This window comes from Pagrus major, chromosome 10 (genome assembly GCF_040436345.1).
Source record: "Pagrus major chromosome 10, Pma_NU_1.0".
In the NCBI taxonomy this organism is placed as follows: Eukaryota; Metazoa; Chordata; class Actinopteri; order Spariformes; family Sparidae; genus Pagrus; species Pagrus major.
Window position 1 is genome coordinate 2,492,228 of NC_133224.1, and position 17,101 is coordinate 2,509,328.

General features: G+C 44.9%; 3 protein-coding genes across 6 annotated transcripts in view; 2 read left to right on the forward strand and 1 right to left on the reverse strand.

Moving 5' to 3' along the window:
• Window positions 1-1,566: 1,566 nt before the first annotated feature.
• On the reverse strand, window positions 1,567-6,276 carry LOC141004061 (endothelin receptor type B-like). The gene is made up of 8 exons (XM_073475557.1): window positions 6,258-6,276; window positions 4,919-5,679; window positions 4,517-4,644; window positions 3,608-3,806; window positions 2,801-2,953; window positions 2,582-2,715; window positions 2,390-2,498; window positions 1,567-1,665 (listed from the first exon to the last, which is right to left on the reverse strand). The coding sequence occupies exons 1-8, from the start codon at window positions 6,274-6,276 to the stop codon at window positions 1,567-1,569; spliced, it is 1,602 nt and encodes a 533-aa protein (XP_073331658.1).
• Window positions 6,277-10,417: 4,141 nt separating this feature from the next.
• Window positions 10,418-14,938, forward strand: ttc29 (tetratricopeptide repeat domain 29). 3 transcript variants are annotated; one of them, XM_073474999.1, is made up of 12 exons: window positions 10,418-10,500; window positions 11,257-11,357; window positions 11,476-11,541; window positions 11,894-11,953; window positions 12,036-12,199; window positions 12,315-12,485; window positions 12,596-12,808; window positions 13,057-13,142; window positions 13,225-13,316; window positions 13,643-13,766; window positions 14,043-14,132; window positions 14,624-14,938. In XM_073474999.1, the coding sequence occupies exons 2-12, from the start codon at window positions 11,275-11,277 to the stop codon at window positions 14,786-14,788; spliced, it is 1,314 nt and encodes a 437-aa protein (XP_073331100.1). In that variant the 5' UTR covers window positions 10,418-10,500; window positions 11,257-11,274; the 3' UTR covers window positions 14,789-14,938. The 3 variants fall into 3 exon arrangements, with proteins under 3 accessions (XP_073331100.1, XP_073331102.1, XP_073331101.1); XM_073475001.1 differs by having other exon boundaries at window positions 11,479-11,541; XM_073475000.1 differs by lacking the exon at window positions 10,418-10,500 and adding an exon at window positions 10,513-10,552.
• A 677-nt stretch (window positions 14,939-15,615) lies between these two features.
• slc10a7 (solute carrier family 10 member 7) overlaps window positions 15,616-17,101 on the forward strand; it is a 10,466-nt gene continuing 8,980 nt past the window's right edge. For both annotated transcript variants that reach the window (XM_073475007.1, XM_073475006.1), the window contains exon 1: window positions 15,616-15,824. In XM_073475007.1, the coding sequence (XP_073331108.1) occupies window positions 15,725-15,824 (100 nt within the window). In that variant the 5' untranslated portion in view covers window positions 15,616-15,724. The remainder of the gene's footprint in view (window positions 15,825-17,101) is intronic.

Genomic DNA, 17,101 nt, shown 5'->3' on the forward strand with positions numbered 1-17,101 from the left:
TGTGGGCTGTGACGACGACTTCAGCCTCCAGGGGGCGCTAGTGCAGTCTGACACTTCAGACCTGTTTTTATTTCTGTACAGAGTTACAACAGAATATTTTACATATAAAACATAATGACATATCTACTACACAACCAAAAGTAAGTCACAAGTTCACAAAAAAGTACAAGAAAGTGTGTCCACATACTTTTGGCCATCAAGTGTAAAATATATCATCAAGCAATAATTAGTCTAAAACAATATATAATACTCAGAACTGAATAAATACACAATGAAAAGGTAAAAGCTGAACATTAGAGGAACAATATAGTGGTAATCTGTTGAGTCCCTGTTCAGACCTGGTATCCGTCACCTCACTTCTCCGCTCTGTATGCAAATAAACACGTACATCACCGAGACAAACATGATGTTTCTACACAAAGAAAGAACAAACTTCATGTAGAACATTTGCTGAATTAACGAGAAGGCCCAAATAATTAACAATTCATCAGAGACAGCGTTTCACAGAGTTTATAAAGTTTCTCCTCACTCAACAACTCACTAAATTGAGTGATTTTCAAAGGGAGTCTGGTGACTTTTCCCAGAGGGGTCAAAGAAGGAGCCTATATTGGTTACTGTTTACTGTATTTTTTAAAATTTGACATGTTTACCGTCAATAAAATTTCGTCTTCTTTCATAAATCTTGTAGAAATGGTAAAATCAGTTTTACAAGCAGACAAACTGACACTTTTTACAAGGATAGAAACAACTTAATGTATTCAATTTAATGCCGAATTAACGAGAAGGCACAAATGATTAAGAATTTTAGGTAGACTGCATTTAACAGAGTTTATAAAGTTTCTCCTAACTCCACAACTCACTAAATTGAGTGATTTTTTAAGGCAGTCTGGGGTCTTCCTCCTCATTGCATCTATGAAGTATCCTATATTGATTACTCTTTATTGTATCTGTAAATTATGACTCGTTTACTGTCACTAAAATGTTGTTTTCTTATGTAAATGGTAAAATCAGTTTAAGTAGCAGATGCTGTGACAAACTGGCACTTTTTACAAGGACAGAATGAACTTAATGTTGTGAATTTGTTGCCGAATTAACAAGAAGGCACCAATGATTTAGAAATTGTTGTAGCTGTTTAGCAAAGTTTGTCCTCAATCAACAAATCCTAAAATTGTATGATTTGTTAAGGAAGTCTGGTGATGTTGTGGTCACTAGTTGAGTGGACAGTGTGTTCACAAACATGTTACATACATTACAGTGAAGCACGTGGAGATCAGACCGTTGTTGCGGCTTCTTCTTCTTCTTGTTTCACAGAGGATGTCAGTAGGCGGTTCTTGAAAGTGGTCCGGGACACATTTGGTCCTGGAGGCGTTCAACACCTGTACGGATCGGATCACTCAGGACTGATGTTAACACCACGTCTGAACAGCCTCAGAGTCAAACAGCAGCGTCTCTCTCAGTGTGTTGGACGTCTCTGATCTGTCCGGTTGAGTTTCTGAGTGCAGATGGAGATGAAGATGAAGATGAAGATGAAGATGAAGACGTGGACTCTCTCTGTGTCTCGGTCTCTCAGTGGTCAGTGTGTTTGTACTGCAGGCTGGTCCCGTGGTGGAGGGGCAGCGTACTGTTGTAGAGAGAGCCAGAATAACACCAACAACACAGACAGGACTGGAGAGAGAGAGACAGGGAGAGAGACAGGGAGACACTTTGATTAAAGGGAAACTCCAGAGATTTAATATTGCACCTCCACGACGTTGAGGGAGATCAAGGGAGGTGAAAAACTGAGGCAACAGAGGCTGAGATCTCCTGATATTATTATTTAAGCTGAAACTACATTTCCCATAATGCAACAAACAGCATCTTTTCTTATTAAACGCTCTTTGGACACAGTTGGGATATAATGTAAGTACACAACTCAACAAAGGTCCAGTCGTTTTTTAGACGTTTTAATGCAGAAATGTTATATTTTTAAACTACAAACAGGCAAAGCGCAGAAAAAACTACAAAAAACACTAAAGAAGAAATACACGGTGATGACATCACTATGACATCACCAGGGTTATTTTCTTTTTGCTCCTGGTGGCGGGTAAACTGAGCGTTCATGTGTGAAGTTGGTGGAGTGCCCCTTTAAACAGACATGTCGCCGGTCACTTCCCACAAGTCTTTTATCAAAAGGTCGCGACCTTTCTATGTTTAACATTCGCTCTCTCTCACTCCTCAATCCCAAACACGTCTGACAGCGTTTCCTCCTGCGTCTCTCTTATCTGCGTCTCACGCCCTCTGACCCCGTGACCTCATCGTGATGTCACGCTGACATCGGGGAAAAAGCAACAGATCAACAGCTGCTCACGGACAAACGACTCGAGAAGCGCTGCGATGTTTGGTTTGTTACCTTGAAGCAGTTTTTGAACTTCTTGGAGACGAAGAAGAGGATTATGGGATTGATGCAGGAGTTGATGGTCGCCATGTTGATGCTGAAGTAGTCGAGCACCAGCAGGAAACTGCAACCACAGAAGAAGAATCAGCGGTGGAAGACTGAACGCTTGTTATGTTTTATTCTTTGTGAATGTGTTTCTGCACCTACTTCAGCAGTTCACAGCGGTGAGCGTCGTTGGATCTGTAGACAGTTTTCTTCAGCAGGCGACTCAAGTGAAGAGGGAACCAGCACAGAGCAAAGATCAGAACCAGGCAGAACACGGCTTTGGCCACTTCTCGGCGCTGTGGAGACAAAACCTGCGTCAGAAGCTGATTTTCTGTGTCATCGTCAGAAATCAGCAGCGCCTCGTCGTGTTGGTGCGTCTACCTGTTTGAGGTGTTCGCTCAGCACGATCCTCAGACTTCCTTTCCGGTGTCGGAGCATCTCACCGGTCATCAGGCCGTAGAACAACGCAGAGAAGACCACAGGTACGCAGAAGTAGAACCCGAACAGCCACCAGTCCTTTACATCCCGGTAGACCTGGAACATGGAGAAGCACGATGTCACGTTCAAGAGCAGCAAAACATGTTGGGATTTATTCTTTAACGTCTTCAAAACATCTATAGACCCACATTCTTAGCCCTGGGTTAAAGTAGCTGCTAGCCCGGGTTAAAGTAGCTGCTAGCCCGGGTTAAGGGGGCTGTTAGCCTCGGGTTAAGGGAGCTGACAGCAGTCTAAAGGAGGCCAGCTGACCCAGAGTCAGTCCTGAGTGCCTGACTGTGTTTAGTCCCAACCTGCCGACATAAACAGGAAATTATGTTGTAAACCATCAGAGTTAAAGAGACCCGCCCTGAAACACCAGAACAGATCATGAGTCCATTTGTGTTCCCCACAGAGACCATCCATCACGCAGACGAGTCCGGCTGCACGTACATGTCTTCACCCTCTGACCTTTAAAAGTACGTCGCTTCATCATCTCATGGGAATTAATTGTTTAAATCCATAAAGTCGTTGAACTTTCTGAGCAAAACATTCAGTTTGAGGTCATATATAACATGTTTCACAGGGATTGTTTGGGCCACTATATTAATGCTGAGTCACAGGAGCACCGAGGTTCTGTATCGACCCATCAGACACGATGAACCTGTTTCTACACACACACACACACACATGCAGTGACGCGCTGTAACTCACAGTCATGAAGGGCGTCTTGGGCTGCAGCATGCAGGTCTTGATGGTGGCGTTCTTGTAGTCGAAGGTCACCATGTCGAAGCCGATGGCCTCGGGCACGGCCAGCACCATGGACAGCAGCCAGATCACCACGATCTCCAGCGCCGTCACCGTGGGAACACCTGTGCACTGAACCCGGGACCAGGACGTCACCGCTCGATACCTGCGACCAACAGTATCACTTCATTTAATCATCTATTCTTCCTGGAGATTTATAACTTGAACATTTATAAGTGACTAATTGTTTTAATTTAAAGATGACTGGGTGTTTCTGTTGTCAGCGGCAACAGGTAGCACAGTTATTATTACTTCTATGTGTCCTCAAACATGAACTTCTGACTTTAATCTCAAAATTCTCACATTAAAGAGGCTCTTTATAGTTTTGTAGAAGAAATGCAAACTCAGAATTTTAATATTTACAATATTAATGATGTAATAATGCAAGCTTTGCATATAAACAAAGTAAAACGGTATAAATTGTGTTGTCCTTTAAGATCTGATCTCACTTTCCCGCTCTATTTGCAAACACAAACATCCATCACTGGAAGAACCGAGACATTTTTTTACACAAAGAAAGAAAAATCTTCACGTGTAACGTTTGCCGAATTAACAGGAAGACCCAAATAGTTAAGACTGTGTTGTAGACGGAGCTTCACAAAGTTTGTATAGTTTCTCCTCGGCCAACAAGTCATAAAATTGAGCGTTTTTCTAAGGGAGTCTGGTGGTTTTCTCCACTCGTTTTCTTTCTCCAAAGAAGCAGCTGATATTAGTTACTGTTCACTGGATGTGTGTGTGTGTGTGTGTGTGTGTGTGTGTGTGTGTGTGTGTGTGTGTGTGTGTGTGTGTGTGTGTGTGGGTGTGTGTGTGTGTTACCTGTCCACGCTCAGAGCACACAGGTTGAGGACGGTGATGCCGACTGAAGCTTTCTGCAGGAAGGGAAACAGCTTGCAGAGGAACAGGCCGAACACACTGTCAGCGAACGGCCACCGCATCGCCAGGAGCTGCACACACACACACACACACACACACACACGCACACACACACACACAGCATTAACATAGCATCACAGTGTGTTATCAGTGTCTGTGAGGTATTTTAGTTGCTATTATCAGTGTGACACTCAACCTCCTGACTGAGACACACAACACACACTCAGAGGAGCATGGGGGGGTGTTTTGTACCCATAATGCATTTCTGCCCTCGTGGTGGTGAAATATAAGGCCTCACTTACACTGAGATCTACTTTATAAACACATTTGTATGGGTCTCAGCACCTTGTAGACGTTGATGGGTATGTCGATGGCGATGTAGATCAGGTCTCCCAGGGCCAGACTGGCGATCACAGCGTTGGGTCCGTTCCTCATGCTTTTATTCTGGTAGATGATCCTGAGCAGGGTGGCGTTGCCGATGATCCCCACGGCGAATATGACGCAGGACAGCACCGTGTTGATGTACTTGAAGGCTGTTTTTATGGACGTGGCCCGCTTGCAGCTCGGCGGCGGTGCTACCGGTTCCTTTCGACCCGGCACCGAGGAGTTGGAGTGAGACTTCCTCTCGTGTCTGTGCTTCACCTTGTTTGGATGCTTTGACCTCGTCCTCTCCGCTGAGGGCTCGTTCACTGTGTCTTGCGCCGGATGTTGTCCTCCGCCTGAGCTCCGGATCAGAGGCGGCTCGGTGCGATGGAAATCAGGCCGCATCATCACATCTGACAGCTGAGACGGATCAGATGAGACGTTTCTGCGGCAACCAACCGGATCGACTGACACCAGACAGCAGACGACCAGCAGCACCGGGAACATCTCATGAATGGAGGGAAGTCTGGAACCAGATCCGGTCGCCATTCCTGAACCCTCGACTGAACCCACTTTTGTGACTCCAGAAATCTTCCCGGACCCTGCTGAGCCTGCTGAGCCTGCTGAGGAGCAGATCCTACAGCCCTCTGTGAGTCCAGAATCAGCTCGGGAGTTTGTGAAGTTCTCCGGGTTGAAGTCAGCGTGGACGAGGACGGAGTGGAGAAGGTTTTCTCCGGGCGTCTCTGAGAGAATCAAGATGAAAACAAAACAGGAAGTCGATTATGAAGCACAACTCTGCAGAAAGAAAATATATGAAGATGTTTTTTAAAATGTCAGTTCAGACGTGAGATGGTTGATGGGACTCAGTTACTTTGAGAACCAAAACAATTAGCTTAAAGATGCTAAACTGCTCTGTAGAGAAGAGAGAGCCACCGCTGTCACAGCTTTAAGTGTTAAGACATTTAAAAAAGGAGTTATTCCGTGTTATAAAATGTCTTTATTACTTTAGTTTTTTTTTAAGACCATAAACACAATCACAGTCAGCTGACAAAGAAAAAGTTTTAAAAAATCTCACCTGTGTTTGTGTTTAATAAATCCTTCTTAACCAGAGAAGAAGAAGAAGAAGAAGAAGAAGGAGACGTGTCCTCTGCTTAGTCGAGACCAAACTGATGAAGTCTCACTGGTCGAGCTCAGTTTTTACTCTCTCTCTCTCTCTCTCTCTCTCTCTCTCTCTCTCTCTATTTCTCTGACAGCCATTAAAGCTCGCTCGCCCACACTACCCCTCCTCCCTCCAGTCTCTTCACACTTTCTCTCCTCTTGCCTCCTTTGTTGCTCCTCATCGGACAAGTTCACATATACTGAATATATAATGTAATGTAAGTTATTTTTTTAAACATCTCTTTAGTTTAAATATACAGTATGTTGCATATAGAAAATATGTGGTCATTTTTCTAACATTATACGAAAACATCAATAATCGGTGAATTTTCCAGAGAATCAATAATCTGAATCACCAGAACATATAAAATACTGTTATTATTCTGTTTAACTGATGCAAATGATGTAAAAAAACAACAAAAATCAACCTAGAATGTTAATATATTAGATCTGCATGTAGGGAAAACATATATTTGTAACGTAAGCGACGTCACCTCCTCCTCCTCCTCCTCCTCCTCCTCTTCCTCCTCCTCCTCCTCCTCCTCCTCTTCCTCCTCCTCCTCCTCCTCTCAGCCACAGTGGAACATCTCATAAACACTCTGACATGAAGTGACTCTGAACTTTTCCCACTTAAGAGTTTGTTCATAAAACAATGTTGTGGAAATTGAGGCAGTAAAATTTATTGCTGTATTCAAACAACAAATTTGACTTTATTGGGGCGTTTGAACACAATTGGTTGCAGACCTCAGACTGAGTTCATTACACCGCTGAGTCCTGCTCTGTCAGAGCTCGCTGACACCTTCTGCTCTTTATTCTTTCTGGTTCAAACATATTTCATCAAGAACGTCCTTTCTTTTCTGAGGGTTTCCAGCAGCTGTTGAAGTAATATATCCTGTTCCTTTAAATACATGGAGGGAAGGTTTTCACAGCGTCGGGATTGTTTTTATGTGTCAACACACGAGCCTATTCTCGACCACTGCCTGTTCTGTGGGGAACAGAAACATCCTGAACAAACAGGAATGGCACTCAATAGAGTGCAAACCTTCACCGAGGCCCAACAGTCCCCTTTTATAATCACTTATTGAGATCAGCCACCTGCTTTTTATCATCGAGATCACTGCATTATACCCTGAGAAATACACGACAATGAGGCAAAAACGCCTCAGCTCACAATGTAGAAGAAAGAGAGAAAATGTTCCTGGATCTGCACCAACAGGTAATGGAGACTATTCTGAGCTGAGACCCAACCTCCAGCCAAGGTTTGTGGAAATCCAACCAACCAATCAGAAAAACAACCAACCGACCGACCAACCAACTGACCAACCAACCAACCATCAACCAACCAACCATCAACCAACCAACCATCAACCAACCAACCATCAACCAACCAACCAAAAACCAACCAACCGACCGACCAACCAACAATCAGAAAACCAACCAACCAAGCAGGAAACCAAGCAGGAAACAACCAACCACCAACCATCAACTAACCGACCGACCGACCGACCGACCGACAACCAACCAACCATCAACCAACCAACCATCAACCAACCAACCATCAACCAACCAACCATCAACCAACCAACCAAAAACCAACCAACCGACCGACCAACCAACTGACCAACCAACCAACCATCAACCAACCAACCATCAACCAACCAACCATCAACCAACCAACCAAAAACCAACCAACCGACCGACCAACCAACAATCAGAAAACCAACCAACCAAGCAGGAAACCAAGCAGGAAACAACCAACCACCAACCATCAACTAACCGACCGACCGACCGACCGACCGACAACCAACCAATCATCAACCAACCAACCAACACCTGTTTTTGTTGCTAGTATCGTGAAAATGATATCAAGTGGTTTCCCATTTACAAATGTTGAATCTTCGCAAATCCAAAGCCTCTCGTGATGTGACGTTCTTTGTTTTGTCAGATGATCCTGGAACTTTTTCACATCTGTCCGTGATCAGCTGTGATGTTGGAGAGGTTAAACATCTGTCTGACTCACAACCAGCATGTTGTGTTTACACATCTGTAACACACATATCCATCCATCCATCCATCCATCCATCCATCCATCCATCCACCCATCCATCCACCCATCCATCCATCCATCCATCCATCCATCCATCCATCCATCCATCCATCCATCCATCCATCCACCCACCCACCCATCCATCCATCCATCCATCCATCCATCCATCCATCCCTCCATCCATCCATCCATCCATCCATCCATCCATCCATCCATCCCTCCATCCCTCCATCCATCCATCCATCCATTCATCCTTCCATCCATCCATCCATCCACCCGTCCATCCATCCTCCGTGACCTCTGACCTCCTCTCTCAGTGACTCCAGCTCAGTTGACATTGACTCAGCGTCACTGTGTGTTTGTTTGTTACAGTAAACTCAGATAAACAGATGAAGGCTGTACGTGACTTCAGCCATGCAGGCACATGAGGGGATGTGTCATATAGTGTAACAACCACCCAGAAGTCCTTTCACAAACGTCACCCGTTTATTTATTCATGTTTGATGTTTTAGTCTTCCTGTGTGGGGACCAGGAGGAACAGAGAGTGTGTCGGGTACAATGAGATGACAAATGTAAATCGCCGGCTGTAAAGTTTACTGCAGAGATGAAACTCAGATCTTTTGTAAAATGGGTTTGTCTTTAATTTGAAGCAGAAGCACGAACTTCTTTAGGATGCCTCGACGTCAGAGGGTCAGACCACCATGTGTCTGCTACAGTTATCTCGTCTCCGCTGCTAATGTGAATATAAACGTGTTTAATTCTGCTCTGCTGGTTAATGAACAAATTACACTTGAGGCTTATTAGAGCGAGAAGAACAAACACGGCGCTCGTTTGACAGCAAATCAAACCCAGACGCTGAGTGAACATGTGACAGACTGACAGGAAGCAGCCTCTCTGTCAGCTGCTGCTGGTTTCCACTCTGAGCATGAAGCTTTATGAGACTCTGCGACGCTTTGAAGAGACAGAAACACATTCGCCACCACAGAGCCAGTTTCCATCCCAGCTGTGGAGACACGGAAACGTTTCCCTGCAACATCTGTAGGAAAACACCGGTACGAAACACTGCAGGGACCTCTGTTGACTATACTAATGATGTTTTAACATACAGATCTGCCTTCACCACATTGTTATATTCTAATTCATGTACTGCTGATTTGATGGCCTGTATGTTTCCCCTTTAAAATGATCTTTTATGTTTTTTTGTGTGTAAAAACTTTACATTAATACATGAGTCATGACTATCTAATATTGAACAGTAGCCCACAACAGTCACAGGGGGCATTTTACTGCACGACCTTCTTCCTACAAACTTTGACTTAACTAACAATGACTTTTACTTGTAACATAGTACTTTTTTCTGAACCAATCAACCACCCAGAAAACTAACCAACCAACCAACCAAATAACCAACCAACCACCCAACCAATCAACCACCCAGAAAACTAACCAACCAACCAACCAACCAAATAACCAACCAACCAACCAACCAACCAACCAACCAACCAACCAACCAACCAACCAAATAACCAACCAACCAACCAACCAAATAACCAACCAACCAACCAACCAACCAACCAACCAAATAACCAACCAGAAAACTAACCAACCAACCAACCAACCAACCAACCAACCAACCAACCAACCAACCAACCAAATAACCAACCAACCAAATAACCAACCAACCAACCAACCAAATAACCAACCAACCAACCAACCAACCAACCAACCAAATAACCAACCAGAAAACTAACCAACCAACCAACCAACCAACCAACCAAATAACCAACCAACCAACCAACCAACCAACCAAATAACCAACCAACCAATCAACCACCCAGAAAACTAACCAACCAACCAACCAACCAACCAACCAACCAACCAACCAACCAACCAAATAACCAATCAACCAACCAGAAAACAAACCAACCAACCAACCAGAAAACAAACCAACCAACCAACCAGAAAACAAACAACCAGAAAACAAACAACCAGAAAACCAACAAACTAACCAACCAACCAACCAACCAGAAAACAAACAACCAGAAAACAAACAACCAGAAAACCAACCAACCAACCAACCAACCAACCAACCAACCAGAAAACCAACAAACTAACCAGAAAACAAACCAACCAACAGACAGAGTATTCACAGTTCAGGGAGGTTTTGAGGACACTGGTTGAAACTCGCTGCTTCCTCTGTTGAGAACAATCTTCCTGTGTGTCTGAATGGAACCAGGCCGCAGTGAGCAGGCAGCAGGGTGTTACTGTTGGAATGCGGCCTGTCCCTGTTGCCGTGGCGACGACGTAGCTCAGCTGTGCAGTGACGTTGGAGACACTTGAACGGGTCGTTTGAGCTGCGGTGAGTTTCTGTCTTTAACTCTGTTTGACCTGTTTATTCAGAGTGAACACAGGTGAGTCAGTGCACCTGTGTGTCAGTGCACCTGTGTGTCGGTGCACCTGTGTGTCAGTACACCTGTGTGTCTGACAGCATCAGGTGTGTCCGCTCAGCTCGAGGCGGTGACTTACTTACTAACGGTTAACTAGCTAGTTAGTATTAGCAGCTGTAGCTAGGCTAACAGCTAGCTTAACTTTAGCTAACTCATTTTTGGGTTTATTTGCCACTTTTCCAGCAAAAACGACGATATGTGTGGGGATTTAAAGTTAATATGAATATAACCTGGTTAGAAGAGGACGTTACTACTTTATCTGATTTATTAATTTCACAGTTTGACCAAAAGAAATCACATCTTATGATTTAATTGTTGTATTTTATTCAGTTTCCTTGGTTTTATTTGAATTGTCTGAGTTGTAATGTTTTAGTGCATTATTTCCTGATTTATTTATTGATTTATTACATTTTTCTCTGAGTTTTGTAGCCGTAAAGACAACCTACAGACCTTGAGTACAAGAAAACAGTATTTAAACAGCAGTGCCTCAACATTATTTTATTTAACCCACTGGAGGTTTGTTTGAGCAGAGATTACATACACGTGTCATGAGAAAATATCAGCATATGGAGATCTGAGAACAGAAAATATGAAAATGATGATCCGATATATTAAGATGAATCCAGTGGGACTTCAGATGATGTGTCGCTGTGTTTCCTCTCCTTTAGTTCGACTGACAGGTGAAGATGAACGCGGCGGCATCACAGCGACACTCTGCACCTTTTCTACCAGAGATTACTGCCAACAGGAGGAGATGTACTCAGTTCAGGTAGAGGACGGCTGCAGAGTTCAGGATGCTCCTTTTCTTTTCTTTTGGTGATCTGGAAATTGAAGATTATTCTGCTGCTTAGTCAAAAATTAATGTTCGTCTGTGTGTTTGTGGTCAGCAGGAGGAAGCAGCAGAAGACGTCAGATAAATCAGCTCAGATTCTCTCCAAAGAAGAAATTTCACTGTGAGTTAACGTCACATTCAGATCCACGTCTTCATGAATGTCTCTTTTTATTGTTACTTTTGTCAAAAACTGACAGCAATACCTTTTATTTGTCTATATACTTCATTATCCAGCAGACCGAGGCAGGTTAGTACTTTATTTGGACCATTTTTCAGTGTGACTTGAGACGAATCACTTTGAATCAGACTCCTGAGCAGGAAACCTTTCACCCTCTGAGCTCACTGATATTAAGAGAAGATGTTAGTGCGCCCTCTGCTGCTACACAGAGTCACAACCTCCCGAACTCAGAGATTAAGCTTCAACACTTCATTTATTTCTGACCCTTTGCTCTGCTCTTCATGCTTCTCTCCAGGTTCAGAAACAGCATGAAGCAGAACATCTGTGTGCAGATGCTTCAAGAAGGTTTTCACAGGTCTGTTATCAGCGTGTCATCGAGTCCTGTTGTTGTTGTTGAGCTTTTGAGGAGGAGTTTTAAAGTTAATTCTGTTTGTCAGGTCGTTCTCGGAGCTCTTCTTCCTGTTGAGCTCCGATCAGGATCGCAGGGCGGCAGCTGAACCGGGATCAGCTGTCAGGCTTCAGACGCCGCTGGACCAACAGCAGGACCAACTGGAAACCATGAGACTTCACCTGAGCCTGGTCGAGCAGGCTGAGAGGACGGGTACACACACACACACACACACACACACACACACACACACACACACACAGAGCAATCACCGTGAGGGAAAACTTATAGACTCAATGTGTGTGTGTGTGTGTGTGTGTGCGTGCAGGTTCCTGGTCGGTGGTGTGTGAGCAGCGTCTGTTTCTGGGTCACTACTTCTCGGCTCTGGAGAACCTCTGGCTCAGTCTGCACTTCTACCAGAGGTGTGTAGAGCCGGGAGGCAGCTCGAGACCGGCCGCCGAGGCCCGGGGCTGCATGGCTGAGCTCTACCTGCAGCGAGGTGACGTCATCTCACACACACACACACACACACACACACACACACACATTCATACGACGGGGGAAACAAGATGCAGTTAAGCTCGTTCTGACGCTCTGTTTCCTCTGCAGGTGAGCTGGAGCAGGCGCAGCAGCAGGCCGAGCTGTGCATCCAGCAGGCAGAAGCAGGCGGCTGGCTGGACTCGGCCGGGCAGCCTCTGAGGCTCCGGGCTCGCCAGACACTGTGGAGGGTCTACAGCCGGCTGGCCGATGCTCCGCTGGACGCAGAGGACTACGACGAGGCCCTGACGCTGCTCCACAAGGGCTACAGCAAGGCTATTGAGTGTACGTGGACACTGTGTGTGTGTGTGTGATAGTTTGTGTTGGCAAAGAAATTTACTCTTCAGGTTTCAAGATAAATCACATTTTTTGACCTGATATTTGAGGAGACATGAATTTTACTGGGCAGCAACCAAAAAATGATAAAGTTTGTTAGAGCGTGTGTGATGTACGGTGGCCTGCAGGGACACAACTTGAATCACTTCAAACAGGAAGTGTGTGTGAAGATGTGCAGTGACTGATGTGTGTTTCAGCTGAAGACAAACAGGTGGAAGGCGAGGCCTCGTATCGACTGGGACTGACCTATCAGAGCGCAGGAGACCACGACAGAGCCAAACAGGTACCTGAGCGTGTGTGTGATGCTTTCTGTGATGTCATCAGATCAACACGATGCGTCTTTTATTCATCGTCTGTGTTTCCAGTTCTTCAACACTTCCATGCAGATCTTCGGCACACTGCAGGACGCAGACGGGCTGGGGAAGTGCTACAAGGCGATGGGCAAGTGTATAGAGAGGTACACACACACACACACACACACACGAGCCTACTGGCCACAATACGTGTTAAATTAACAGTCACCTTCCTTTTTCACCAACACACCCATTAATTATTCTATCAATTTAAACTTTAACACGATCAATATGATCCTGTTATTATTTCGGCTCACTTCATGAACACAAATTAAGATGTATTTCAGCAGAAATCCAAAATTTTGGGTCATTTTTTTCGCCGCTCATACACTCTCTGGATCTGCAACGACAAAAATGGAGTTAACCAAAGTGTTTGTGTGTGTGTGTGTGTGTGTGTGTGTGTGTGTGTGTGTGTGTGTGTGTGTGTCAGTGAGGGAAACGTAGACGAGACAGTCGATTGTCTGGAGAGGTTCGTCGACATCTCCCGTAGCAACGGACTGCAACACAACCTGGCAGACGCCTACCTGTGTCTGGGCAATAACTACTACACGAGGGTACGACACACACACACACACACACACACACACACACACACACACACACACACACACACACACAGAGAGAGTTTACGACCATTAACTTGTAGATTAGCTTCTCTTAACTTTTTATTTTCTTTATTTAAACTGTAAACATTTTATTGTTAAAGCTACTAAAATATAAAAAGTTCATACCAACTTCTTAAGCACTTAATTGAACAAATGTTACCACATGTTTTTACTTATCTTATTGATATTGTTGAGTAATAACGTGCACTGTCGGTCTGTCTGTAGCGTCAGTATCAGAGAGCTGCTGAGTTCTTCCTGCAGGGTTATGAAGTGGCCTGTAGCCTGGAGGACGTGGCTCTGCTGCAGAGAGCACAGGTACGGTTGATGTAGACGTCAGGACCATCGCTGCTTTCTCTACGATAGCTCAGGATAGTTCAAGCTACACTTTTTGAATAGCTCAGGTGAAAAGATAAACAGATGTTGATACAATGCACTGAACAACAGACTGGGATGAAGAAGGAAAAATGTACAACCTGAATTTGAACATGTCACGACAGGAAAAGCACAAAATACTGAGTGATCTGAATTTATTCTCAGTCAGATTGAGATTGAGAGCGGTGGCGTGAACCTTTAATAATCTGTTCAGTAAATTTATATTAGCTCCTAAAAACCGTGTAAACACTTAATCTGATTGTTGGTCATCCACCTCAGGTAACATCAGGTGACGTAAACATGTGTGTGCCAGCCTACAAACACCGTCTTTAATATAATAAAGATTGTGACAGAACTTAAACAACGTTCGTCCTCCACGTCAGACTGTATCCAGCATCTCCTGCAGCTGTTCTGTGTGTCTGTGGCTCCGTCAGGTGCTGGTGGCCGGCGCTCGCGCCCACTCCCTGATCAGGAAGTACAGCGCTGACGTGGAGTCGGCCACGCCCGCCGCTCTGAGACGACTGGTGGCCTGGAAACAGACCAGAACACTTCAGGACTGCAGGACTGCTGCTGCCTGGTACCGACTCACTGACACATGATGGTCCTGGTGAATAATGCTGCTGACAACGGATGGACTGATGGAGGGAGTGTACAGAGACGACTTCCTGAGAACTGTTTGATGTTAATGTGTTTGATATCGTCTCATTTCTTTGTTAACAAAGTAGTGACATAATAAAAACATAAGAGACGTGGAAGCCTCCATCTTAATTCATCTGATCTCAACATTGTGACATCTCATTATAATCAAATGTTCTGCTGGGGAATGTTGGATCCTGACATTCATGTGGACGCCACAGGACACCGTCAGAACCTGCGTCCTCGCCTCAACAGGTCAGAGCCAAGTCTGACTCATGGTGGAGCCTCGGTGGACAAACGTCAGACCAGGCAGATGTTCATGTGTTTGTGTCTGTGGAGCAGAAACAAATGACGAAGAGGAGGATGAAGGTGTAAACGTCTTGTCAGCAGCTGTATTATTGTGTGTGGATTATAAAACCGTTTATTTATCTTAATGTACCGTACTGGTGAATGTTGTCAGAATCAGAAGAGCGTGAGACACATGAAATATAAATACACATTGTGATTAAAGGAAAATGAATATAAAGACCTCATATGTTTGGAAACTACAAATAATGAGCTAATATTCTTTTATAACTATTTTAATTAGCATTTTAGGAATTAAGTACATTATATATTTATACACAACATCATTAATTCAACTTAAACGGTCTGTTTCCTCTATAAAAGCTTATTTCTGTGTTATTCACGGTAACACGGTAATTTAAAAACCTGTTGCGCCTCTCCTCCCGTCTTTACGGCGGCCGCGGCCCATGTGTCCGGAAGCGGCTCGGCTGGTTCTGCTTGTGTTGTGTGACAGGAACCCTCCGGAGCACAGGCTCGGGAGTTGTACTGACTTGGGTCCGGCTGGTGCGACTGGGGGCCGGAGGCGGTGATCCGGTGAAGCCCGGGACCGAAACATGGGCCTCCTGGCGAGGATCCGGAAGGAGTGGTTCATCATCGGGATCGTCCTGGTCATCTTATCCGCCAAACTGCAGCCCAGCGTCGGTGTCAGAGGAGGTGAGTGGGTCGGAGTTCGGGAACCGCTCGGCCACTTGTCATCAAGTCGTAACAGCCACTGAAGTTCACCACAGACACCCGAACATCTGCATGTGAACACGACCGGCACCAGGTGTTGTCAGATACTAACCAACAGCAGGGCTGCTTGTGCTGTATCTGTGCCAGGCTCGGTAAAAGTTTCCTCTCTTTCTCTTCTCTGCTCGCTGACAGGCGCTTCTGATCTCTTAGAGGATTAACTGATATATTTAATTAACCGTGAGGAGACACTGAAAACTTCGGCGTGGGAGTGTTTCACCAGACTTCATTTAACTTTTAACAAACTGACGACTTTTAGACTTTGGTCAACTCTGCTCTGCCCGCGGCGCTGAGACGCAGACAGTGCGAAACACAAGCTCATTAATCCAAAAATGTTGATTTAGTATTTAAATACGTGTAACTTCGTGTACATGATGTGTGCCGAACTGATCTTTGAATCTCATTAGCCATGTCATCGTGTAAAGTAGTGGTATAATTAATGATTATGGCTGTCAAAGAGGAAGGTGACTGTAGATTTAAGGATTTTCTAAATGGAGTTTCGTCAGTCATCGTGTAGAAGAGGGAGTGAGGCGCATCTGGGCTGATGGGCTCACAGTGGCTCCTGTGTGTGTGTGTGTGTGTGTGTGTGTGTGTGTGTGTGTGTGTGTTTCCTTACCTGGTGCAGTAGTGACACGTTGCATTCAGCAGTATGTCAACACACACACACACACACACACACACATGAACACACCCCTCGGTTGGGTGTCCCTCGCCGCTCCGCGCTCCCGTGTGCGCATGCACGACGACACCATGTTATTGGCCCACATCATCTGTTGTAGTTGACTGTTGTTTAAACTCAGCGGTGGATGATGCCAAGTGTGATGTGACCCAGCAGCTCGTGCAGCAGCTGACCTGTGAGCACGTGGAGCAGGTCAGGTGTGGTAACTTCAGCCATCACTGATAGATGCAGTGTAATCAGAGGTCAGTCACACCTCCACATCTCATCCTGCAGATTAGATAAGCTCCTGCTGCTACTGTGCGTGCTGCCTTCAGGTGCTCCTCGTACATTCCAGCGTCCATCAAACAGCAGAAGTTGCAGTTGTTTATTATCGACAATCAGTCAGAATCAGAAACACTTTATCGATTTCAACAGAAATATCCCACCTTAACAGGTAAAAATGACTGTTGACATAAGATAAGACGAGATAAAACTTTTATTAATTCCAAAGGAAGTTGTTAAATGTATAAATATGAATAACTGT

Coding starts and splice junctions, on each gene's coding strand:
- LOC141004061 (XM_073475557.1), bottom strand. Junction 2,716..2,800: donor TGAGCGAACACCTCAAACAG/GTAGACGCACCA, acceptor TTGTCTCCACAG/CGCCGAGAAGTGGCCAAAGC. Junction 1,666..2,389: donor AGTTCAAAAACTGCTTCAAG/GTAACAAACCAA, acceptor CTCTCTCTCCAG/TCCTGTCTGTGTTGTTGGTG.
- ttc29 (XM_073474999.1), top strand. CDS start 11,275: ATGAACGCGGCGGCATCACAGCGACACTCTGCACCTTTTCTACCAGAG. Junction 12,200..12,314: donor CGAGCAGGCTGAGAGGACGG/GTACACACACAC, acceptor GTGTGCGTGCAG/GTTCCTGGTCGGTGGTGTGT. Junction 12,486..12,595: donor TGAGCTCTACCTGCAGCGAG/GTGACGTCATCT, acceptor TTTCCTCTGCAG/GTGAGCTGGAGCAGGCGCAG.